General features: G+C 42.0%; 1 protein-coding gene across 1 annotated transcript; it reads right to left on the bottom strand.

The window, feature by feature from the left end:
• Positions 1–354: 354 nt before the first annotated feature.
• LOC119118317 (adenylate cyclase type 6-like) lies at positions 355–25,257 on the bottom strand. The gene is made up of 24 exons (XM_037245246.1): positions 25,058–25,257; positions 22,305–22,557; positions 21,284–22,214; positions 10,814–10,963; positions 10,282–10,403; positions 9,620–9,731; positions 8,889–9,016; positions 8,658–8,816; positions 8,429–8,570; positions 7,897–8,025; positions 7,789–7,817; positions 7,565–7,712; positions 7,379–7,476; positions 6,584–6,671; positions 6,380–6,496; positions 6,139–6,297; positions 5,835–6,010; positions 5,582–5,608; positions 5,465–5,494; positions 5,246–5,378; positions 4,325–4,588; positions 4,052–4,256; positions 3,840–3,964; positions 355–2,990 (listed from the first exon to the last, which is right to left on the bottom strand). Exons 2-24 carry the CDS (start codon positions 22,322–22,324, stop codon positions 2,862–2,864), a joined length of 3,621 nt encoding a protein of 1,206 aa, XP_037101141.1. The 5' UTR covers positions 22,325–22,557; positions 25,058–25,257; the 3' UTR covers positions 355–2,861.
• Between the last annotated feature and the right edge of the window lie 1,521 nt (positions 25,258–26,778).

Here is a 26,778-nt window from a genome sequence, read left to right as displayed (position 1 = left end):
TTAGCAGCTTGCGGTGGCTCTTAAATACCTCTTACAAGATACTTGTAAAGCCACATATTAGCGAAAATAATAGAACTTGTTAAAGATTGTCTGGAAAGTAAATGAAGGGTAGCAGCGAGGTGGGCAGTTCTTCAGTTTTGTGTTTTCACATTGCCACGGTTCAGTACAGTAAAAGCTGCCAAACCGGTAAATCACGTAGGGACTGTAACTGCTCATATAATGCACTGTCAAATACTGCACCTTTTATTGGTATATACTAATTCTTAAACCATTTAGTTATCTGGCCTAAAATGTCCTTACATTTCCCACCACTACATTTATGCAGCACTTATCAGTAAAAAAAACATACAAATGAGCCATTGATCCCTGTTTTAATTTTCTTTCTTCAAGGGGGAATTTTATTTTTCTCTTTGTCATAGTCCTCAACTCTTGTCATGTGGCGCAAAACACGGCCACTCCCACTCAGGAAAAACACAAATAAAACCAAACAAGTACGGAAGGTTATTTATCAGGCCTGAGCAAAAATACTGTTTCAGTTGTGTGGGGAGAATATTCTTCTCCTGCTTCCGCAAAACATCCCAAGAGTTAACAATGAACAGAGGTCCGTGGACAGCCAATAGAAATAAATACATACGTACAATGCACATTTTTATAAACGCTTGTCCAATCTATCTGCTTCTATGACCCACTCTTTGTTGGTCACACTTTAGTTGGTGTTCCCCATTACGTTGCTGTCTTCCGGCACTCGTGCAACACCTGATGAGCGACAAAGCAGAGACTGAAAGCACATGGCTGCACGAGCTGGCTTTAGTCCAAACTTTTTGTCGCTGTTGGTGTGGCAAAAGTCGAGTCAGGGCTTTCGCTTGTGGCCCAAAAAAAAAAAAACATGGGCGATGAGCTGTTGCACGGAGAATATTCTCAACAAGCCCTTTTTCTTTTCTCTCCATCAGCAGTCCAGAAAGGGCCAGCAGGCACAGTTCCAATATAGTGTCATTCTAATAAATGTCTTATATTAACTTAAGGCAATCAAACTCAGCCGACAGCACAACTGTTTCTGAAGGACTGGGAAAATAATACGTGAACTGAAGAATTTTTATCCTGAAAGAAATATGTGCAGCCTCCAATCCCCCCCATCCACTCACCACATAGTGGTATAATACCATGAAATATAGGTATCTTCTGTTCTCTGCTAAGTCGTGGAAAGGAGACATCACTTCAAAGCCTGGCTGAGATTTACAATACTGCGGGAGTGTCATAAAAAAATAAAATAAAATCAAGAAGCACAGTGAATCCTTCAAAAATCTGTTCACTATATGTGAGCACACACCAGCCAGCAAGTTATTACTTGCCATACATGATCGCACCAACGGCCAGCGGAAATACCGCGTCGTATATTAGGTCGGAAAAGCAAAATTCATTGGCTGCATGTTGAGCGGTTGCTTTCCGTGAGCTTGAGCTTTACCACTGGCGTTTAACAAGAAAGCGTGCTGGTCTTTGATCCTTTCACTGGAATGGAATCATCAGAATAAGCGTTATAATTAATCATCATCATCATAACATTAAGAATATACAAATGATGGATACAGAAGTGGTAGAAATTCCCCAAAGCAAAATGAACTGAAGATAGCACAATAAGACATGCTTCAAAGCGATTATGTTTGGCAAGAAAGCAGTTTTGCTGCAGAATAAAAACCTCACAGTGAAAATAGTTATGCCCCTCCAGGATTACAAAGCACAGTATTCAGTCAAAACAAGATATACTTCTTTCATTCTTCTCGTTTTTCAATCAGGCTGCGGCAAAATCCAAACTTCTCTCCCCGATTCCTTCGCAACTGCTCGCTAGCAAAGTTCCCGCGTTTGCATCAAAAATCAAACCTCCAAAAAAGGGGAAAGAGGGGTTGACATAATCGGCTCCAACTCCGGAAAAAGCAACCAATGATGTTGTGAAACAGGAGCTTGAACCCGAAGCTGAAGCTACTTGCGCTCCTCAAAGAGCACAAATAAAATATTGAAAATAGAGCCATCTTTAAAAACATCCTCCGTCATCTAAAGGTTGAGGGCACGATGATAATTTAGACTTAATGCGCTTTGCTGCCAGAACGACAGACAAAAAATAAATACTTTTTATTCAATATATTTTATGAAAACAATAAAGCAGTCTTTACCGCCAGCAGCTGGGCAAGAAGAAAAAAAAAGGTTCAGGCCGAGCAAACAGGCGGCGATCGTTGCTGACGTTTGCCAGAACATATCACAAAACATGTCTTGCCTTGCTTTTAGTAAATACTTTAGTCTTTGGTCAATATAGTCCTCCTCATTTTATCGTTATATTCATACACAAATATGCATGTACGTACACACTTATTATCGTGTGGTAAACTGGATATTTGTGCACGCACTTTACGTAGTCACACTTTTTCATAAAGGACCTTTTGCACGATACATTTGAAATTGAAATAAATAATTGATCCGGAACTAAAATACTATAGTACCTCTTCTTAATCCATGTAAAAACATAAACAAAGTCAAAGAATGTAGCCTTATGTACAGCATCACATCTTCTTTTTGACACAGGCTAAAAGGCGTTGATTTGAAATAAACAGACTTTGCATCTTTCAAGAAGCCCGACAGAGGCTCGACATGAGAAAATAAAACGGCTGTCCTTTGAGTTGTGCCGCGAAGGCTGTCACGTGAGACATTTTTTTCCTCTCTTCAAGGACATGTTTTGTCGTCCACTTTCCCCCTCCTGGCTTGGGATTCAAGTGATGGCGTTTGTGGTTGGTTCAGCCATTTGCTCACCCAGTGAGTGCTCACTCAGCGGTGCTGTGTCCCTGCAGTATAGCAACCTGCTGTTGCCGTGGCTGCTAACTGTTGGGTGGCCCGTCATTGAGGAAGTAGGTTGTCATTTCCCCTTTACCTTTGACCTTAACCACCCCGCGACACTCCAGCACATAGCCTTTACTTGCCAGCACCTGGTGGAGGTCTGTTGTTACCTGAGAACGGCACAAGACAAGACATGAAGCTGAAACCTTTGTCAACTTTAAATGAACTTTTGTTCATTATTGTGTTAGATAGATGATGAAAATGTGAACAGTGTTGGCTGTCAATGTCTTGTGCAATTCACATTAGCATCAAAGCTACTAGCTGCCTTATTCATGGTCCGACTTTATTATTGTTGCCTGCAAAAAGGCTCGTTGTTCAAATGAAGTAACTGTTAAAAACTTGTTTTGCTAAGTATTTGTTTTAAATTGTCCCATTAAAAGTGTTTCGAGACAATAAAATACAGTTTGCCGCGATGCACAATGTACATTTAGGGAATTAAAAATTATATTAAAAATGTCTCTAAGATGGTACTGTAATGTCATGATAAGACGGTAATACTGAAATATTTATATTATTATAATAATAATATTTACTATTTACTTACTATAATATTTCCCTCATAGCGTTAATTTTGACGTCACACTTTTTTTGTTTTAACACTATATTTACGATCGAATATTACAAACTATTGACTGACAGAAATCCAAATACTAGCACCAATCCTACGGGGAGTGCGCCTTCTGCTGGGGGTATGAGGTACAGCAACCCCTCCCACTCATTTTCAATGTGGAGGACGTCTTTTGTCTTTTTCAACTTTTGAACCCAATGGCCTAAACACTCAGACCCAACGTCGACTTCCTCATGTTGAGGATCCTCTTGAAAATTAGCAAGCTTCTCCTCAAATATAGTGCTTGATTAGCAAAATTGCTAGCTGTTTTGGGCCTTGTCCTCATTCACGTCAGATGTGGGCTAAAGCCAATCCAGAGTGAGGAGATGACAAGCAGAGGCATGCAACCCACCTGTATGCAGTCCGGAACGCCTGTGCTGTCCATCCGGCTGGCCACATTGACAGTGTTTCCCCAAATGTCATATTGAGGCTTCCGTGCACCAATGACTCCTGCTACCACTGGTCCAATGTTCAGACCTGGATATTGAAGGGGAAAAAAAGAGTGCACAACCCATTTTTTGCTATGTTGGAGAGAGAAAAAAAAGATACATCTCATCTCGTTACCTATCTTCATCTGGAAGTTGTTGAAGGAATGCTCATTGATGTATTTCATCTGCTCCCTCAGTCTCATGGCGTAGTCGGCCAGAGCTGTAATGTGGGTTCGACCTTCTTTGTCATAGGTGGAGTCATTGAGGCCGGAGGCGGCCATGTAGGTGGAGCCAATGGTCTTGATCTTCTCCAGCTGCCTGTATTTCTCCTCACTGATAATCTGCCGATAAACGACCCACAAAAGAGGTGAAATCTGTCGTGTCACTGCAGCCTCGCCGATATTCGTACCTCATCAAAGTCAGCAATGATCTCATTGAGCAGACGTAGACACTCCACTCCCTCATTGTTGGCCTCCAGTTCTACGTAGAACTCTGAGAAATTGCTTATGGAGGCAAACATGACGGCCACGCACTCGCAGGACTGGTAGTAGAGCTCATCGTTCCGCCGCTCACGTGCCAAGAAGTGAGCAGCCACGTCTTTAGGCAGAATATTGTGGAGGAGGCGACGGTTGTAAGCTTGGAGTTCCTCCATCTCCTCCTTTTCTTCAGTGGCCTGAGAGGAAAGGTTCTTTATTAGTGACATTCATATTGAATGTTTCTGGTTCGCGTGTTTTGAGCACACTTGTAAAACTAATCTGTCATGTCAATAGTGTGTGGTGAAATAAAAACAAATTAAAGCTGAGATCAGGACCCCCCATACTCATCAGGGACATGGGATAAATCTGCCAGGCGGAGGACTAGATGTGAGTACTTTGGGCTTGAAGGAAATCAGAACATCAGGACCACCTATGAATCTCAAGGGTGGGACCTTCATCACACAAAAACATTTTGTTCAGTTCTGACTTTGTGGGGCCAAGCTTTTACGCTCTTCAACAAATATAACTGTCTATTAGCTACGTGTGGTTCTAGTTTTGTTCCAGTGGGACAAAATATCTGGGACACGTTAATCTTAGAAGGAACACAGAAACTGGCCTCAAATTTCATTTCAACCTAGAAGTGTCTGAATTAATCGATTCATTGATAACCAATCAATTATCAAATTAACTGACATCTATTTTAATGGTCGAGTAATTGTTTAGAGGCTTCGGGAGCCGCTATACTGTATATTTTAAAAGTTTCTCTCCTCCAACAAACCTGATTCAAATAATAAGCGCAGCAACACGTAGCTTAAAGTTTTAGCATGACGCCCTCTTGTGGGCACAGAAGATACCTGTAATTTCCACAGGAAGTCGAGGCGTGCAGTCGATTCGACCTGCTGAGCGTGCAGGTACAGCGCCAGTACAAAGACTGTGAGGATCACTGGCGTCATGACCCTCAGGGACACTTTGGTCACAACAAATGGGCTGCAAAGAGGACGGACGACATGTAACAAGGCGGGAGATTAAGCTGACAATTGATAGAAATGCAAAATGGAGCTGAGGCATCTCACCACTGGTTTGTAGTTTCATTGAAACTGGACCTAATTTACAAACACAAGGAAATTAGCTCTTGAATAGTTTTAAGAAAAAAAGTACAATTTCATTAATATTAGAATGTTATTGCTTACCACTGAGTATTTGTTTCATTTAGATCACTACAATGACAAGAGAAAAACACTATTAGAAATCCTAAAAAATGATATCTTCAAGAAGTTCTTGGTTGACGTGCGTAGTACCGGTAAGCCCACCGCAACCCGCGTTGAGTTTTAAAATGAATGAATTTTGCCTTGATCCATGAACATGAAATTTGAGGAACAATTGGAACAACATAATGAAACCCCATCCTGGTCGTCCCAGGAGAGGCCCTCATGTGGCACTTACATGGCATTGGAGGTGACAAAGAGGTCTGCATTGTCGAACAGTGCTACTTGTGGCCACTCGACCAGCAGCAGGAATGTGAGCTGGATGAGCAGCATCAGAGCCAACTTGCCAATGCTGCTGATCTGCAGGAACACTGAGCAGGCCAGCAGCGTCAGCAGCACACTGTAGCTGAAGTACTGCCGCAAACAGAAGAGCATCTTCAACTACGGAGCTCGCAAATGCAAATGTGACATTTGCTCACTCGCTAGAACCAAAGCGGTTAATTGGAGGTGCACGACGGACTCGCCATGGAGTCACCGCTCACCTCGGGAAAGGGGCAGGAGGGGCCTTGACTGGGACAGATCTCCAGACCTCCTTCAACAGACACATTCAATCGGCGGATCACACAGGGCGTCACCATGGCTGCAGATGTGTTGGACTTCTCCGCAACACACTCCACTAAGCTCTTGGTGTCACATGCAAACTATAACAAAGCCAAAGACAAATGCTTCCAGTGCCGTTTAATTTATTGTGTGTGTGTGTGTAGGAAGCGATTTGGATCGTACCATGTTGACGAAGGCAGAAATGAAGACGAGGATAATTGTGAACACTCCAACTAGAGTGCTGTTGGTGCGAGACTGGACAATCTTCTTTGAAACTGTCTGCATTGCAGCAGGAAAGAGCTGTGAGACAAACCAAAGGAATTGTGTCACCTCAAATCCACAGTGGAGAAAAATTGCCTTTTTTTTTTTTTTTACAAGCTCTTCTACCTTAATGCAAGAATATATGGCACAGATGAAAAGGATGTTGGCCAGGATGATGAAGATACTGATGTAAATTCCCAGCATGACCGGAGTGCTGCAAGAAAGAGTAGAGTTTGAGAAACATTGAGGATTATTTCTCTGCTTATTTACTCGACAGTGGAGAGGACGCATTCATCGTTTAATTGCATCACACGCATCATTAAAGTGAAGGCCACTATTTAATTATTATTATTATTGTGAAAGCTGTCAATCATCTTGAGTTATTCGACAAACACCACTCAAACATTTGTATTTGATTTGCCGAAAAAAAATGGTGTCAATTAAATGTTAGTCATAGAAGTACTATGTTTTCTTGCTGGTACAAATTGTGTGAAGGGGGATAAATGTTCTGGCAACAGTACAGTGTGTGTAAAGAGTGACATTTGTGGAGGCGAGACAGTTTTTTTTAGACTTTCAGTCACTCCCTCACTCTGCAGTCCGTGTACATTTCGTCAATAGAAAGTCTACCATATCAAACAAAAATGGGTTTAGTTTCCTTTTGAAGAGAAAAAAAAAAGAAACTGATAACTAATGTCAAGAAAAATATTTTTGTAAACCTGGATTAAGATAGATGGGAGTGCAGTTAAATTATACTGTACTGAAAGTTTATTTTAGGAAGTTTCCTCTTGGCCTCAATTCCCTGTACTCCATTGCGTCTCTCTGAGTTAAGTGCATGGAAATAAACAAGGCTAGAGATTTATTTATTTTTTCGTTCCAGAATTAACATATAATATACATTCAGAGTATGTGTAAGCTACTCACTGTGGAAAAATAACAATCTGTATGAAGCATATGAAGCAAAATACTAGTAGCGTGCAAGCCACGTAGCCACCAAAACGATCATCCACTTTCTTGGAATACTGAAAAAAATGAAGAAAAAAAAAGGTAAGTGGAGGTGAGCTTTATACAGCATCCAGTGATGTTTAAAAAAAAAAAAAAATCTCAGACCTTCTTTTCCAAACTCGAGGTTTGAAAGGTGAGTAGGAACTTTTTAACATGGTCTTTTCTTAGCTGGTCGATGCTGCGAGCATCAATAGCGCGTCCCAGGAATTCATCCACCTCGTCCTCCGGATTCATTGTCTCCTGAACACAGCGGCTGAAAAAGGAACAGATGGTAAGAAGAAGAAGAAAAAGGGATGCAAACAGTTCATCACGTTTGTAAGACGTCTTACTTGTCTTTACTGGAGGTTTCATCGATGCCCTGAAGAAGACAAACACGGTACTTCAGAAACCATAACACATCCGTCCTAGCTCTGTCCACGCTGTTGGTGGAAACTCACCATTTGTCTGAATACTTTCGAGTCTTTGGTCCTGGAGAAAGTTCTGTCAGGGACCCAGCGTGGCATCAGTCCCTCGTTGGAGTTGGCTCTCGTCCTCTGCATCTTAGCCATCATCGCCTTTTCTTCCTTCTGTTCGGAGAGAAAAACATGAGGGCTTTACCAACTGCTCTCATGCTGAGAGCAGCGCAAGACATAATTGTCATAAGTGTTTCTCAGTTCAAGATCAAACCTTTTTTTTTTTGCATCTTCTTACTGACTTGTTCTAGTATCTCATTGACTTAGGAAGTGATGCTTGTCTTTATAGTTACTTGTTTTTATGGTAAAAGCTTGTTGGAACAATATTAATGAGAAAGAAGTCAGAATTTTCTTCTTTCTTCTCCTTTTTAGCCATTACTCTTTATCGTTCTTGTATTTCCTTATTAATTACGATATGAAATAAGGATTGAGATTGTTTATCTCATTGTGTATTATTGTAACATGCTTTGGGCTGAAATAAATGCTGACATGTTAAAAAAAAAAAATCCTCATTGACCCGCTTTTGGCTGCAACCGAGGACCAGGAAGGTCTCGATGCTGTTCTCCTTCAGGTAAGCGTTCCGCTCGCCTCCGAAGCCTGGCTCCACTTCGTAATCTCCATTGAGATATTGCAGGGTGGCCTTGGTGATGTGGATCCGTCTAAATGGCGACATAAGGATCAGGTATCCCATAATAACCGAACTTGAGTCCACGCTTGCTGTCAAAAAGTGTGCGAATTCTGCCCACCCTGCTTTGCCTCCCGCTTCCATGTGATTGGCCAGCGTAACGTCGTTTGACCATACGTCAAACTGCCACTTCCGGAGTCCCAGAACGCCGCAGTGGACGCGTCCGCTGTGTATGCCGACACGCATGTTGACGTTGACTCCCGTTACCTCGCGCACTAACCTGAAGACACAATGGTGTGATATCTCCCCACTGCAAGACAAACAAAGTGTTTCATTTTGTCGTTCTACTCACGAGATGGCCTCGATCATGTCCACGCCCATCTCCACGCAGCAGTGGGCATGGTCCGCACGGGGTTCGGGGAGCCCAGACACACAGTAGTAACAATCACCCAAAATTTTAATACGCAGACAGTGGTTCTCCTGAAGAAGTGATGGGGCACAATTGAAGAAACAAAATTTACTCAGAAGCATCTACCTGCTTTACTTTCGTTTTTTAAACACAAAAATGTGCGTCATCGGTTACCATTTATCGTTTCAAACTGTTGATATTATTTTTAATATATATGTACATACACAATGTAAAATAATATTTGGCAAAATGTAGAATTTTAACCCAAGTCTTGTATTAAATTTTACGACATTATGCAGGAGTATCTAATGTTACATTTGTGAGGTAATAAAATAAATATTTCTTGTTATACTATGTTAATGAACATTATAATGGAGAAGATGATAATTCGTGCAGCATAACAGCGAAATGCTGCTCCACCATGTTTGAGTTGAACTCACTAGTTGACCCCAGTCTGCAGACCTCAGAGCCCGACTGGGTTTATAATCCATAAGCATTTCTTTAATGTATTCAAGACATAAACGTTTTGATGATTTATAGAGCAGTAGTATAATTTTAAAATCTAAAAGGTGCAAATAAAATCAGTTTGCTTTCCATTACATCTATTTATTACCTCAAACTATCCCTTGACAAAAACACGTGTCGAAATAAGACAGGTGAGTGCGGAGCATTACCGAGGCCAGTTTGTCGAAGCGGGCAAAGAGCTCATTGAGTGTCATGACCAATTCCTGAGCCGTGCACTGGGAGGCCAGGCTGGTAAAACCCTCAATGTCGGCAAAGAGAATACTGAGAAGGACACAAGCAAGAGTTTTATTGATAACATTTTGCTTTGGTGAGTAGCAAAACATCCAACCATCCATGAAGCACGAGTGTTTCTACTCTAACATCACTTTAGTCAGCCACATAGCTTGGAATATTGAGGATGAAAATCAAATCACATCCAATCAATGCACATGACAGAATTACATTTCAGGATGAAGAATAGTTTGTTTCAGATAGTGAATCTGCTCCTTGTGTTGGCAGAGTGCTGTAATTGAATGTGCGCCGAGGTTCTTAATCTTTGGGGATTATCTTTCCTTGGCTGCTGGTGATTAAGTATTCCCTCACTAGTGTTAATTAGGCTGCACTCCACCAAGCCACACTAACCTGTGTCTGACTGTGTGTGTGTGTGTGTGTGTGTGCGTATATGCGAGTACTATGTTGTGACCTTGTTATTCATCATCGTTATCCACATGCTGCAGCTAACACCATCATACATGAAACCACCAGAGTGGAAATTTTAAATCAATTGAGCAAAATGAGCTTAAAGTGTGTGACATCGTGTGTCCAGACTGACCTGACATTGTCGTGTTTCTGGATATAGATCTTATGAAACATCATGTCTTCCTTCTTGGCGTTGATGTCAGCCTTCATCTCCATGGCAACATGCCTTGGCAGCACTGAGAGCAACAGACGTTCCTGGGAAACATGCAAAAAAAAAAAAAAGCAGAGTGCATCACTTTCTAGCTGTCTATGATCTACGGTATGAGTGTGTCGCATGATTAAGAGAGTTAATTCATAGTTTAAAAGTGTGCAAAGACGCAATGCAGTAAAGGTGTGAATGCAGTAGAATGAAAATAAACTCTCTTGAATTTTACCTGATATTTACAAGGTCATTTTGTACTTGATAAAAAGAATGGAGTATTCAAGAATAAAGCATTCAACATGCAGGGATGAATAGGCTTGAGTGTACGATGGCAGTTTTGAGTAGTTGACTTTTGATAGTTGTTCAACATTTACAAAAAATGGGAAAAAAAATAAGAAATGCTGAACCACAATGAGATGATGAAGAAAGGAAATGTCACACATTCCCGCCGATGTTACAGTACCTGTTGCTGATTCTCCCTCTGCAGATGCAGTCTGGCCTGGATGTATCCTCGAGTCTCTTGGAAGGCTTGTCTCTGGGAAACCTCAGCAGGGTAGTGGGTGCAGATTCCAATGATGTTGGTGCACAGGAAAATAAGGACGTTTGCACTCACCTATCAAGAAGGGTGTGGGTGGAGGATTATGTTTGAAAAACATTGTGAAAGAGTGCAGTTGCATTCTTTTTCTAAGCTGTTGGGGGGGATTCCGAACATTTACACCAGAGGTAACTTACCAAATATTATGCTGTCATTAATTACATTTTCCCACATAACATGGAACAAAACATTAACTGGTGACACATTTACCCTGCTCTAAATTTGTAATCCTGTTTTTTTTAGGTTACGCCCATTTGAAATTGTAATTTATTCCTGTTCTTATTATGTCTTCAATGTTCATTCATATCTGCATAGGCTTTCTACATGTAACTGTAAAAAGTCTGATAATTTGCAGTCCATAATAAATAAAGTCGACAAAGACATATTCAACTTTTTTTTTGGTGGGATTTAGTTCATTACATGAAAAAAAAAAATTGTGTGACAAAAACAAACAGTGAAAATATGGTGTCGTCTGTGATATTATGTGGCCTGGTGTTCAAGTTTCCATTTCATCGTGGGAATTGCTATTGACCCGTCACTTCCTTTAAACATCTTCATGTTTGCAGAGTGAACGTGACATTTGGACACTGATAAAGCGGAGGGGGGGTGTCGGGGGCTTTGGGGGCTGGACGCCAAGGAAGCAAGATAGAGAAAATACATCCTGTATCAAACATTAATAAGAAGACCAGCTACATTGGACTGGATTGTGTCAACTGAAAGGGAAAGTGGAAACAGGCCAGAATCCGACTATTCTTTTGTCGGAAAATAAACACTATTGTGATTTGAAAAGGTTTCACACTGACATCTCCTGGGTAGAGAGGGGAACACACAAAGTCTAAAAGCGTTCCACACGTACACAAATAAAGATGAAAACAGATCCTATTATAAATACTTGTAGAATAATCAAGAGAAGGAGTTCCTCTACTGTAAACACCCGCAACACGTAAAAAAAAAAAAGTCAGCTCTCTAGTACCCGATAATGAATAGAATAATAATTATAGTTAAAATACGAACGCAGTCATGACAAAACCATGACTTTGGTTTTAATTTGAAAAGTATAGTGATTACTGTAAGCCACAGTTGAAAGATTCACTTAAATTTGGGGATTTTTTGTTATTTGTTTTATTTTTCAACATTATAATGTAGGAAATGAAAAATGCACTGAATGAATCAATTAAAACGTATTGTCCAAGTTAAATAAAACTGTACTTCAATAAATTTTTAAAACATTAACATATAATTGTACTTAAAAGTTAAATATAACTGAACTGTACTTAAAACATATATTAATATATATTTTTTTGTATTTTATGTCTTCAGTGCTGTAATAAAGGACACAGGTGAGAATGAACGGTACCAAAAATGAATGATGAATAATCTGTCAAACCCTCATTAGCAAAATAGCCATAATAAAAAAAACGTCAAAATTTGGACAAACCATTCGTGGTTTTACATGTAAGGAAGATTACAACTTTTGTTAAACAAACATTCTAGCCAAACAGGATGACATTTTGTTACCTTGCGAAGTATCACAAGACAAACAATGTAAAATAAAGTTGACTCAAGACAACAGCTAGTGGAGAAGGGCATGGGGTTAAAAAAAAAAACCGAACATAAATGATGAAGTTGAAGACATCAAGTGGCAATAAGCAGGATGAGGAAGGAAGAAGACGGAAAAAAAAGAAGTGTGTGAGTGAGTGATATCTGCAGCGGACAGATTTAGGCCGCGGTGACATGAGGCAGATGGCCCCGGGCGCTCACTTCTGTTTACATTTCACTTGCTATTCAAGCAAAAAAACCAGCCAGGACACCAAAAGCGCTGCATGATGTTTGTCTGCAGCGACAGGTAAGTTGGTCTTAAAGTGCACAGGTAAAGACTTGAAAAAAAAATGCTTTCCTTCTGATAGGCTAAGCGCTATTTGATGCGATGAGATTCACCCCACATGCTTCTCATGTGCCGTGTGCTAATTGCTTGCTTTTCTCAAGAGGCTAAGGGCTTGTGCGTTTGCAGAGTACACAGGAAGCTCCCGTGTTTACGCAACAGCACTCCACCTCTTCAGGAGCTTAGCAGCGTTTACCTGCTACTTGTCTCTGCGAGTGCTGCGGTACCTGTGCACCTGCGCTCACACATCACTTTGGGCCGATACCATTTTAACGCCGCACCGTTTGGGTTGTGTTTATTTCACAAGGTGAAAATAGATCAGTAATGACATAGTTCCATGTTGCGATGGCAGAGGTTATTTCCACCGAGTACAGCCAGCCAGGACAGGACCACATCCTAATCCCCACATATCAAAATGGCATTATGTAAGAGATGTTCTCATCTACATAAAAAGGACAAGCAGCATAGATGAAATATAGATTCAAATTTTTTTTCATAAAAAGCCTCCATCATATTAGGCAATGACTCAATAAATGATCAACTCATTACGAAGTGAAAATATTGAAAATACAACATAATCGTCCGACAGGCGTCCTCCAATTGTTTTTGTGCGCTACAGTTGCCTGGTGAAACAACGTTAACATCTGTCAAATGGCAAAACATAATTTTTATAAAACACATTGGTGTTTTGATTGGGTCTTTTCCCTTTCCCTTACTTGTTCACCCATCTGGTTGGAGTTACACTTGTGTTTTTTTGTTGTTGTTATTGTTGTACTGCCACAAGTTCCGGCATGACACACTTTTGGCACTTGCAGTTTAAATGATATCAATCAATCAATCAATCAATCAATCAATCAATCAATCAATCAATCAATCAATCAATCCATGTTATAGAAAATGAAAAAAATATATATACGTATATAGGTACATAGGAAAAATATTAACAGTGCTCATAAAAAAACAACAACATTCCTGCTAATGCTGATCAGAGGACGGAAGATAAGAAGTTGAATGTCTCTCCATTCAAAATACATCTCTTTGGGGTGAACATTCCAATAAATGAAGCTGCAGGATGTGCACGCTGCATCTAATAAAACACTTCCTTTTGTTGCATCCGCAAGGATAAATCCATCACATGGTTTATCTTAGTAGACCTGCTCTCCGTCTCCTGCGATGTCCCTTTTCGAAGCTGCAGCAGAGTCATTAAAGATCTCCACAGCATGAGCGAGGGGGGCGGCGGTGCTGATTTCAAGTGCAATTCTCATTCGCTCCACGCGTGCGTATTTTTCGCAGTCCTGCGCGAGGTTCTGCACAGTGTTGGTCCGAGACTCACACCCACGAAAACTGTGAATTATCATCCAGGCTGCGCAGCTTTCACTTAGCAACTATCACCCACATTCCACGGCTTTCCTCTAAAGAGCCGCAGCACCCCCACCTGGGTTCAGGGCCGGTGGGACCATCCAAGGAGAAAAGGCCACTGATGACTCGCATGGGCTCATTAGAGCAGCATTCCACACTGCCTGCTTATAAATGTTGGCACTGCTTTTCCACTTGGCTGAAAACAAATGTTTCCCATGATGTTACCGTAGCCACCATCAGTCATTAGCACCATCACAAGAATTTTGTCTTCCACTTTGCATGCAAATTGGGATGTCCGATACCACTTTTCTTAAATCGATACTGCGAAAAAAAACTCACCAAGCAATAAACTGACAATCGATTAATCACCTAGCTCTTGTCTACTTTCTCATATTTTTCGGAGAGCACAAATTAAATCAAATCATGTTGCATTAGCTTTTTGAATTCAAGCTTAAATGCAACTTGTCCAGTCATAACTTTTGCCTTTGAGAAGCATCTGGAACTCTTTTGAACATCTGTGTTAGATCAGGCCCTGTATACCACACCACAGAAGCCCAAACACAATGACAGCGCTCCAACCGGGCTTGAGCAGGTTGCAACTTATCTTTGCTTGAGAGGTTACTTAATTCAATATCCTTTCATTTCATTCATTGGATTCCCCACCTCCTCCCCATGCACACTTGTGTCACATGATCCTTGGTGAGCACACTGAGTGTGCCAAGCATCTGCCGGGTTTGTGTACGCAGCTCCGGCCTCGTGTCTACAAGCGGCGCTCGCTAAGCCTTATCACAAATGACCAGAACCGCACTCGATAACAAGCCAGGCCCCGCCTTCACACTGACTCTGCAGCTGCAGGGTGTTTGTGCCTGCTTCAGCCGCAAAAAGTTGGGGAGTAAAAAATTATGACTTCCAAAAATTGATCATTAAAATTTTCAAAAGATGTTCCAACTATAGTATTTAGTTGTGCTTTAATTTGACTGTGCGTGTGTTTAGTTTAGTTTTGCATTGCATGTTTTGAAAGCAGCTATATTGTTAATACAAATCAAATTCTGTTTGTTTTTTATCAAAATGTGTTTTATATTCACATCATTCTCCTTGTGGTTTTTTTTCCTTTCCTTCCTTGGGACATAGGAAACATTATGAAACCTTGGCAAAATGCTCAAGAATACTTTACAGATGCTTATAGTAAATACCGGTACAGCGAGTAAGTAATTTAAATTGTGATACAGTGTTCTTCAACATGCGATCAGATCGGTGATGGGTATATTTAAAGTCGCTGATTGGTGATCAGCTCTAAAAATTACTCGTCACACTTGTACACAACAATTTCTTGTCCTTAGTACACAAAGCGTGGATTCATTCAACATTATACACAAATACAGTGGCTGTGAAAATATATCTTTTTAACAATCGAAGCAATAATTACCAAAAGTTTAACAAAATACTCTTGTCTATTGTTGTACATTTAGTTCAGTTCAAAAGTCCTGAGCCATATCTTGATTTGTTGTTTTAGCTATGTAGCAATGAGCATTTATGATTAGCATATCACTCAATTGAGCAGATCTGGGCAAAGTACACCGCAAGTTGGCAAAATCTTGTTCCTTTCCAAATGAGAATCTGTCCTTCTCAGCTATGCTTCTGTATATTTGAGCAGGGACATGCTGAGGGTCCTGGTAGTGCCAAAGTCTTCACCACATATTTCACTTGGCAATCATGCCGGTGTGACTTCTGTGGAGAGAGTGTGACTACTAAAGTGTTCTGTCACTGGACTTGCCAATGTGCTTTCATTTAAAGAACTGCAAAATATACTGGAAAAAAAACTAAAAAGCCTTATCAAACAAAAAGCTTGAGAAAGGATTTCATGACAAGAAAACTTGCATTTTGAAGGTTTGCACGGCATTGAGGTTAAAACACGTGCCTACCAAAGATAAACTTCAACTAACATCCAGTGTGTGGTTCTGTCTTTCTTGACTCCTGACAACCCCTACTCATATGACCCATGTTTAATTATGGACCGTGTCATTACGACAACAGTGGGGGTAGCAAAACAGCAGACAACTCAGAGCCCTCGCTCGCACGTTTTTGCCCTTCTGTATTCAAAGTGAAAAGCGGGAATATGTTTGGAAAATATTATTTATTAACTCATGTGTTTGTCTTTTTTTCCTGGAAGGGGTTGAAATGACAATAACCAAACTGCACACCAGTCGAATGAACTGGGTCTCGGCAGCTTGAGTCATAACTGTTTCCATGGCAACCGCTGGACCAACAGAGCACAAGCGCAGAGGGAGACACTTAGCAATGCTGTTTATTCCCCATCATTCTCAGAAGTGATGCTGAACTGGTACTTCATTTCCAGACTACTTCTTATTGGCTCACTGACTAGCAGCCATGGTATGTGTGTGAAATGTGTGTGTGTCTATATATATAGGTGGTAGTCGTAGTAGTTGTAGTCGAGACCTCTTATGTCGTCTGCACTATAATCTCTCTAAATTAAGACAAGCTGTGATGTGATTTGCATCAGCAGCAAAGATCACAGTTGTGAGCCATGTGTACCCGTGAAAGGTCTCCTAGTTAAAATGCTGTTGCCACGTTAAACGCACAAATTATTTATCAAGCAGCCAGTGGAGGAACTGCGTGCGGAGAATGTCAGATTCTTGCTGAGTCCTCCCGCCCACCTTGGAAGCTTATTGTACAGCTGTAGCTTTGCACAGGTGATCACAGATTGACACTTGCTCCGCTGGGATCTGCTAAGACTCCCATCTTGATGCATAATGAACACGGACACATTTTCACACCACTTGCATCTGTGAGGCTGTGAACAGCTGATGGGATTGAGAAAGTGTAACGTTTCATTTGAATAGTTTCATCATTCGAGTCGGCTTTTTTAAAACTAAGCAAACGACATTGTGGAGAGTTTTTTTTTTGCAGACATATTTTGTAAGGAGACTGATTTGGAGATTTGGAGTAAAAGGGATAATATTGCCGTCAAGTTTGAATCGCACAAGGTTGACACTTATCTTTTTTCAAATTTCTTGAAACATATTAAGCAGCTTTTCACAATTCCAACTTGTCAGTGATTAATAAAACTCAAACTACATCTGCCATTCCTGAGTCTTCCACTACGTGAGCATTAAAATTAAAATGAAAGCTCAGAATAGAATTCAACATTAATCAAGTTCTATTTTATCACTGTTGTAAGTTTTCTTCTGAAACAAACTAACTAAAAAATGAACCAGGCAAAAGTTAAAAACACGACCAAATCAGATGTTTTCATTCAGCACATGTAGAATACAGTGATCCCTCGCTACTTTGCGTTTCGTTTCTCGCGGCTTCACTAAATCGCGGATTTTTGTCCAAATTAAAAAAACATTTAAAAGTCGAAATAAAACTTCTAAATTGAGGAAACATGTGTCTAACCTTTAGGACAATGTAGTATTGTGTGTATAATGTTCGTTTACATTCCTTTAGAAATCCGTTTTCGCGTGTTAGCACGATCGCGAATTAGTATTTTTCCGCTAACTCGTTAGCCTGTACTTCTTGTTGGTGACCGTACTTTGCGGATTTCACTTATCGCAGGTAGTTTTTGGAACCAATTATCCGCGATAAACGAGGGATTACTGTAATACAATAATCCACATCACATTAAGATATCAGATTGCAAGTGTGCAATTGCTGACTTGCACATTCCCATTCTGATAGCAGTAAGATATCATTTGTCGCCCCATATTGACAAGCAGACTCTTAGAAACATTGCATATCTTGTCCCAAAGTCTATGAGACTGGAGGAATGATGTCCCCCAAGCAGGGCGGGAATCTTCATCAATGAAGCCAATACTACATATCTTGACACAAAGTCAACAAAAGTGTAGCTAAACCTGAGAGAGTGACTTGCCTGTTCCTCTAACAAAAAAAAGCTCCATGTGACCCAACGGTTAGCTTGAAATGCCAATGACTTTGTTTCTTTGTTTTTAGCAAATCTCTCAGGCTCTTTTCATCAACAGCAGCTTCGTGACAAAGCATCCATTGTTTTGCGCTACAAAACAAACGCAGGCTACAGGAAAATATTGTTCATCAAATGAAGCACCCACTAAGAATTTTCTGACTCTTGGAAAGAAGTTTGCAATACGAGCTTTTCCGACTAAGAAGCTTTTCCAAACGGCAGACTTATTGTGAATCACAGAAATATCTGTGCATTTACGTTAGAAGCAAATGTCACCTCATCTGTTCTTGAAAATGACCAAAATGAATCATTTCCAAGAATTCGAGCCTCAGATAGTCCTGTGAAAAGATAAGATTCACATTTGGCTTGTGTGTGTGAATTAACCAAATTATATTTCTTGGTCCCAAATGGTGTACCACAATGATTCATTTTAGGTTCTCTTTGGAACCTAAATATCAACCAAGTACTCCAATTCTCGTTAAAAAACAGAATCTTAACTCATATCTCTACACATAGGCATGTTGTTTTTCAACTGTAATATGTGTGTGTGTAGTACAGTATGTGCTGGGTGTGTAAGAACTGCACAACACTGGCTAATTTGTTTCAGATGTGAGGACTGAGGATCCGAAAAACGAGCAGAATAATGAACTCGATACGTCATTGCTACAAGTGGGTGCATGTTTGGTCGATTATAAGCATGTGCAAGCCTCTCAAGTTAAACAAAGAGGGTTAAACTCGCCAAAAGTAGCCAAAGCCGATAGCAATAGAGGTCATCAGTAAATGGGTTTGACTGTTGACAGGAATTTAGGAGGTTCCATTTCAAGAGCCAACCTTGTAATACCAGTCATCAATGTAAAAAATTAAAAATCATGTCACATTATTTCCAACAGCCAGTTAACACGTAAACAGCCAGTCTAATAGATTTGGATGAAATCCGCAAGAGGGATTGAGTATGGCTAAAAGAATACATTTTATAACTGTAATGAAATTCTGACATTACGTGACAGAAATATTTCAGACTTGATCCTCGAAAAAAATACCATGTATTCATACGATGCTTTTTCCATTTGTTATAATACATGGTTGTCATTGCATGACACAAACTTTGCAACAGCAGAACCACACTTCTGAATCACAACATTAACAAAGCTTTCCTTCTTAGAAGTCCTTTTGTTTTCAAGTGCAGAAAGCAAAAAAAGAAAAAAAATGAGGTATCTGGAACCATCACCACTGACAGAAACAAACCCAGTGGGGTTAATGAGTAAGTGGAGAAAGAGGAAATACACCCAAGTGAGAAGCAGTGATTAATGACACTGTAAAACTGTGCCTCATCGGACACAGGCGGCATCGCTGAGCCGCAGTTATCTCACAGCATTCATTCTCTTAACGAAGGCAAACATTGTTGAAGGGGTTGATGGATTGCACTAGCGTATATTGTGTGCCGGATGTGTACCCTCTAATTGCAGCGTTCCCACGAATGCGCTTCACGTGGCTTTACTCCTTCATTTAAGGATTGCCAAACATCACAGTTAAGATGGATATTCATTTCTTTTTATAGCTATAAAAGTAGGGATGGGCAACTACCACGACCAGCCTTATTTCAGCATATTGTTGAGGACTCGTACTGGTATCAGTTTGAAAGAAACAAGTGGTATTGAAAATCCATGACAGATCCATCGTACTGTAACCCCCAACCCAACTTCTCTCGTCCTCACCATGAGCCTTTCTATTGGGGAAATGCACAAAGCAACTCTTGTGTGTGGACACAGAGACCTGAGTGACCCTGCTTAATATCATAGTACTCTCCCACTGGCAAGCACAGAGCCGTCCAGCCGAGGCAGCTTCACTCGGCCGGCTGACCTTCAGCGAGCCCCCGGGCCCTTGGCGTGACGCACAAACAACACGCTGTCCGAACAAAGCCACTCAGTCCGTGTCGGTTTGCGGATGTGACGTGGTGATAAACATGGAAGACATTTTGCAACAATGTCTCTTCACGCAATATTAGCCCATAATAAATATTGTGGTGACATTTGAAACCGACAAATACATATGTATGTTATGTGCATTAAAAAAATCGATTTAGGGCTACAACTATCAGTTTTGATTATTTTGTTGATTTGATTTTTTTTAAGTGTTTTAATTTCTAACCTTTACTCAGAAAACTGGTTTTATTGCAAAAAATATACAAAAGTTTATTTACTTGGGATTCTATATATTAGAGATTTGGTCTGTAACAGACAAAATAGGCAAAAATGTTGATTACTGCTCTCCAAAGTAATCAGCAAACAGTGCCAAATGTCTGATTTTGAAAAAAATAAAAACACAAATATTATGTCTGATTTAATAGAGGACTACATAAGTCTGATTATATATATATTGCTGAAAGGCTAAAATTCCGAGGAGGATAAAATTCCGATGAATTGATTAATAGAAAATATCAACATAATTATTCATTTCATAATATATTAGTGGTCAATTAAACACCACGTTTCTATGTATGTATTTTAAAATAAATAAATAAACAAATTAAGAATTGAATAAATTAATGTTTTTAATCTCACTCTGAATGTTGTGAAAATCCTAGTTTGATGCCAGAGTTATACAATATTTCATTTTTAACGCGAAATTGATCCTCCTATAGATGATTTGTTGTTCTTGAGACTCAATCAACAGCTCCTCTGCTGGTTACAGCCAAGTAGTACACTTCATTTAGTAGCAAAATAAGCAGTTCGGATGATGAATGAATGAATGCTTCAAAATGTTATGAGTGAGCAATTAATTCCACACAATTGGTGGATTTCTTTATCATTTAAGCACTTGATTGATTGCACTACACATCCCTGTAAATTTTCCACTTGAAATGGCAGGATGACATCAAATGTGCTGCTGAGTCAATATTGGACTACTATAGTAGCTTAAATGTCCTCCCGGCTTGTTCCGCTTTGTTTTGTGTGCTCTAAGTTCAAATGTTTTTCATTTTTCACACGTGCTCTGAAACATTTCACTCCCAACACCTTAGTCTGGAAGGTCTTGAAGAACAACCGAGGAACTAAAAAAGTATCTCCAACTGTCAACCTATTTTGTGTCCTGTTTACCACGCGCCAACCAAGATGAGCAAAGCAAGCAGCGTAACCGGTCGGGTGTGAAGCTTTCTTACCTGTTTCCAAAGGAATTTGTCCTCCTGGTTGATCTGCCAGGTGGTGACCACGTGTATGATGGACAGGACAGCTCCGCTCAGCACCGCCGCCCTCATCCTCACAGGCAAGAGGGTGTAGATGATGTAGATGAAAAACACAGACCACCAGATGCCCTCTGATGCGCTGCGGGGTGCCACCATGAGCACCCCAAACACTTGGACTGACACCAAGACGCCAATGACCAGGTAACTGACCATCCACATGTAGTCCTGATGGAAGCCGTTGCGGTTGCACACCACCATGAGAGCCATGAAAAGCGCCATTGCCACCGACAAGGCGGACGAATAGGCCACGTGAGGGGCGGCGTGGACACAGTGGAAGGTCAGCATGATCCCGCACACAATCACGAGGACCCCCATCAACATGGTCAAAGAGCTCTGGTTGAGCCTGAAGAAGTATCGCTGGTAAAGGCGCTCCAGTTTGCGGGACTGGAACTTTTTCGATTGGAATACCCGCACCACCCTGAGCCAGCAGTCGGCAGCTGTCACCACGCCGTTGGCGCCGTCGTCTCCCATGTCGCCACCTCCTCCGTTGCACCCGCCTTTCCGGCTCTTCAGCTCCCCGTCCTCAAAGTCCAAGTCCACGGATTTCAGCCCCACCCCTTCCCTAAGTGGCACGGCTCTCTTTCCGTAGTGGTCCTCCTGCCATCCGCAACGGGCGCCAAAGTTGCCCCCGCCCCCCATGGCCCCCGCCATCCCTCCACGGTGAGGCTGGTGGAGGGGGGCCCCGGAGGGAGGCTCCATAGCATCTGGATCCCGCAGACAGCTCATGTAACGTGGGTTGCAGAGAGATGAGCCTCCCCTCCGTTTGGACTTCTTGCCATTGCGCTCCCCCCACGCGGTCTTACGGTCATCCACTCTGGCGACTAGGAAACCACTGAACCAGGACATTCTGTTCCAACAGAGTGAGTGACACAAACAGGTCAAAATGTGGACAAATGCGGACATCTCCAGGTCATGCTGGAGTGCTTTGGCATCTCACCTGTTGGGGTTCTGGTACATGTCCCCGCCCTTTCCTTGGCAGCCGGCTCACTCATTTATACAAAGTTTCGAAGGGGTGAGTGGGTTCTCGGAGCCACGCTACAGGGCTGAGAGTGACCGGATGGGGCCAGGATGTGTGCCACAAAGCTGCGGGTGTCGATGCCCGGTGACGAGACGGGTGACAATCAAAGCACAGAGGTTTGCGAGAGGACCGTTCCCTGCTGTCAAGTCTACCTCCACGGTTTTCTCAGGGCCTAAAGGACACATTTAAATATAGTACACAAAGAGACAAAGAGTTACTCAAACATGTGACTGGCTACGACTTTACATTAGGATTTTTTTAAAGGATCAACAATCTGATCAGAAGATATACCAATCTATCAATCCAGTCAAACAATTTATTTACTGTACTGCTGACCCCCACTGAGCATCATATCATCAGATTTATGTTTACATTTGGAGCTGTCTCCGTGTTTCTCGAGGAGGTAATCGGTTTACTATTTTGGGCATAATCTGCTAAAACACTTAAGGCACAGCGAGTTATTTCATATTTTTCTACACCATTTGTAATGTTGAAGAACAATTGTTTCAATCATTTTTCATGTTCATTTTTGGAAAAAAAATACTAAATGGATTATTTGCTCTGTACCAAGGGTGTCAAACTCATTTTTTTCGCGGGCCGCATTGTAGTCATAGCTTCTTTCGGAGGGCCATTGTGACTGTCAACCCAAATAAATGTATGAGCACCTCATATCATATACAGTAAAAGCTACAAAACAAACTGACAAATAAGTCATTTTCAAATCAGACGAGTAAAAACTGGTATTTTAAAAAAAGATATGATTAAAAGTAAAGACAATTTGCAATTCGAGTAATGACACACGAATTTGATGCACAATTTGTCTTCGCAGGCCACATAAAATGATGTGGCGGGTCGTATCTGGCCCCCGGGCCTTGAGTTTGACACCTGTGCTCTACACAATAGAGATGAACCAACACAATTGTCATCCCTTGCAAAATAAGGCACTCCTTTTGGTAATGCACTTTGAAAGAACTTTGCACTTGTAGTTTATTATCAAAACTGATGATAAAGAATGAGTGAGTAATAAATACAGATAAATGCCACTGGACAACAGGACTCTGTCAAGATGAATATCACAATCAGAGATAATATTCACCATGGCAAAGCTGCACATCCTTAAAATCACAAAACGCTCCAGAGTCCACTTGGACTTTCAATTCCACATTTTCTGTTACTTGTTTAGATGTTCAATAAACATACAAACAAACGAAAATCTCAATTCTTCATTCGCATAGCAAAGATGTTCTCCATCATCGACTCATTGTGGTTTTCATCTGAGCCCCAATCAAGCACAAGGGGGAATGTAAAGTTCCCACAGAAAATGTCGAAATATTTCATGGATACAATTTTTGTAAATTTGCCATTTAAAATGTGTGTCTCGTGAGTTTGTGTCGTCCTATTTCTGCAGTAGGCGCAGTGGGTCCACTTTGCACTGCCATAGAAAACATCCGTCGTTTTAGCACCTGGATTACTGATGATATCAGGCCTGCAGACCTGCATTTTGAACCAGGGGGGAGCATGCTGTGTTGATGAAGCAAAAATAGCATTTCCTCGCTACATCTTGCCTGCCTGCGCCTTCTCTGGCACGTCCAAGCTCCCCCTCCGCCTCCTCCTCCTCCATCGACCAGATTCAAGGAGACACCCCCTCCTCCTTTCCACCCTCGCCGGCTTCGTCCCTCCTCTCCCCTGCACAAGGTCGACCGGCGTGGACCCACTCGCGTCGCGGTGGTCGCTGTGAGCACGGAGGTCGCTCGGGAGGTGGGCGGGGTGGGTTATAAGAGAGGGCGTGGGGCTGACTATCCCACAGGGGCCATTTTTAACCGGACTGCCGCTACATTGGCGCTAACTCCCATATCCCCCTACACACACAAAAACAAAGTCATTCATCAAGCAGTTTTTCGACGTGATGCCCAAACCGGGCTGCGCATCTTTTCCTCTCGTCCAGATGTTACAAAAAAAAAAAAAAAGAAATCACGCGATCTACGGGGAAATAAATGTTTCATTCTGCCTGAGTCAAATAGGAATGATGTGATGTAAATGGAAGAGAGGGAAAAAGGCCACGCGCAGGCCGTGTTGTGCGGGACCGCATTCAAACAGCGTAGGCTTCTTGTTACATAACAGCGTGGCCTATGTGACAACCATAGCGGGGACCATTCGTCCAGCGGGCCAGTGGACCGACACAGACACGCCGCGCGCAGCCATTTAGCCTTTTCTATTCAAGCGCATCCTCGAAATCGTTTATTACCAGCGACACGTACATGCAAATGCTACTGCACATTCCTCAGCATCAATTCGTTCTTAATCGTCTACAAACTGCACTGGAAGCGACGTCCAGTGTGTGTGTGTGAGAGGGGGGGGTTATTCGAATACATCTGTAGCCGCGCGTCTACGATGAGTGACAACAAGAAACACAACAGCCCGAACGTCCACACAGAGACCGCGGGTTCTTATCGTCTGAGTGCAAAACATGCACCGGCCGCGTCTCCTTTGCCAACAAGCAGCAGCAGCAGAATGGCGGCCTCCAGCTATGTCATTCACTCCACTTTGACGGAGGGTCGCCAAGCGGTTCCGTGCAACAGCTTCGGGATCGTGTGTTTGACATGTACTGCACATGTCGGTTTGTCATTGTGTGAGCAAGCGACAGCTGACATGGGAGCAAGACGCGGACTCACCGTGATCATCTCCGCGACCGCAGCGGACAAGCCAATTCGGAGTCGGAGGGAGCGTTCAGGGTGGAGGACCATTGGTGGGGCTAGCTGTCCACGGACGGTGCCGCTGAAGTGGTCACCCTGTGTTTCGCCTCCTGGAATCGTCTTGCTCCACTCCCTTGCATCTCCTCCCCCCTGACCCTCTCGGGCTCCGAGCACCACTGTCAAGGCGAGGGAGGCAACACGAAGGAGACGAACCACACTTCCGTGTGTTTCTTTTAAAATAAAACTCGCGCGTGGTGTTCACTATCCTCAGACCGACCTGGCCCTCGCTAAAATTATGCTAATTGCATTTTCTGGTCAACAAATTTTAACTGGAGCTGGAAATGTAATTTTCTAATTTTTTTTTTGGGGGGGGGGGCGCTATTTCTGAATCTCTTTGATTTCTCTCTACCACATCACCATGACAAAAAACAACAAGCGTATATTTTCATTTAGAGAAGATTTGGCAAATTAAGGTCTCTGTGTAACCGTATAGTGCCAGTTAATTGGTATATAAAATAAAATTTCACTAAGGTATACGGTGCAAGATTGGGCTCGTCGTAATGGAAGCTCTTATTTTGAAAAGCCATCTCCCTATTATTTGGTGTAAGTGGGTCAAACTTTGCCTAGTTGGCGCAGCTTTCCTCAGCCATGCGCGCCTTTGCCCAGTGCGCTCGCATTTAGGAAGGCGGCACTCCCTCTATTGGTGAAAATGGTGTCTGCAGTGATCCGTCCTCACCTGTTTGAGGTGCCATTTGATTATTCTTTCATTTTACTTTATACCAGCAGTGTTTTGGGCAGAAGTACACCCTGAACGGTTCGCCAGCCAACTGCAAGGCACATATAGATGAAGAATCATTCACACTTCCAATTACACCTGGGGACAAAATGAAGTGGTTCATCAGACTACCATGCATGTTTTTGAAATGTGGGAAGAAACCGGAGCAACCTGAGGAAACAGGCATGGGGAGAACATGCAAACTCCACTTAGGAAGGCAGGAATCGAACTCTGCATTCGTGGGTTCATGCAACTTGTAAGCAAGCTTGTAAAGTAGCAGAATAGATCTGTTTGTCACGTCCCCACGTCACCTGACTTCCAGCCTAGCCCGACTCATGGAATTGCCAGCACCTGCTACAGCTCGTTAGGTTCCCTATTTAACCTCTCTGTGTTCTGCCAGTAGTTGTCAGTTCGTCTGATTACCCTGCACGTGATACTGCTGCCTGTTTGTCCCCGGACCAAACTTTGTAGCCAACAGCTTCCTTGACCTTCGACCACGCTCCAGATCGCCGCCTGTCCTGACTACTTGCCTGACCTTCGACCACGCTCCAGATCGCCGCCTGTCCTGACTACTTGCCTGACCTTCGACCACGCTCCAGATCGCCGCCTGTCCTGACTACTTGCCTGACCTTCGACCACGCTCCAGATCGCCGCCTGCCCTGACTACTTGCTCGTTCTACATCCCCGTTTTCCCTCTCACCATTAAAGGATCGTGCTGCACTTGGTTCCCTGTCTTTGTTGCCTGACACTGTTATCTTTTTGGGACACTCAAAATATAATTCCAATCTGTTACAGAAAAAAAAAAATCATGTTATCCTTGACTGATTTATATTCATGGATCAAAAAGTGGTATGCTGCAACATAATATATGAGAAGCCTTAGAACATGTATAGCTGTTGTATATCATGTTCAAGTTGCAAACCTT

This window comes from Syngnathus acus, chromosome 2 (assembly GCF_901709675.1).
Source record: "Syngnathus acus chromosome 2, fSynAcu1.2, whole genome shotgun sequence".
In the NCBI taxonomy this organism is placed as follows: domain Eukaryota; kingdom Metazoa; phylum Chordata; class Actinopteri; order Syngnathiformes; family Syngnathidae; genus Syngnathus; species Syngnathus acus.
The sequence above is the reverse complement of the archived record's forward strand: the minus strand, read 5'-3'. Positions and strand labels throughout refer to the sequence as shown.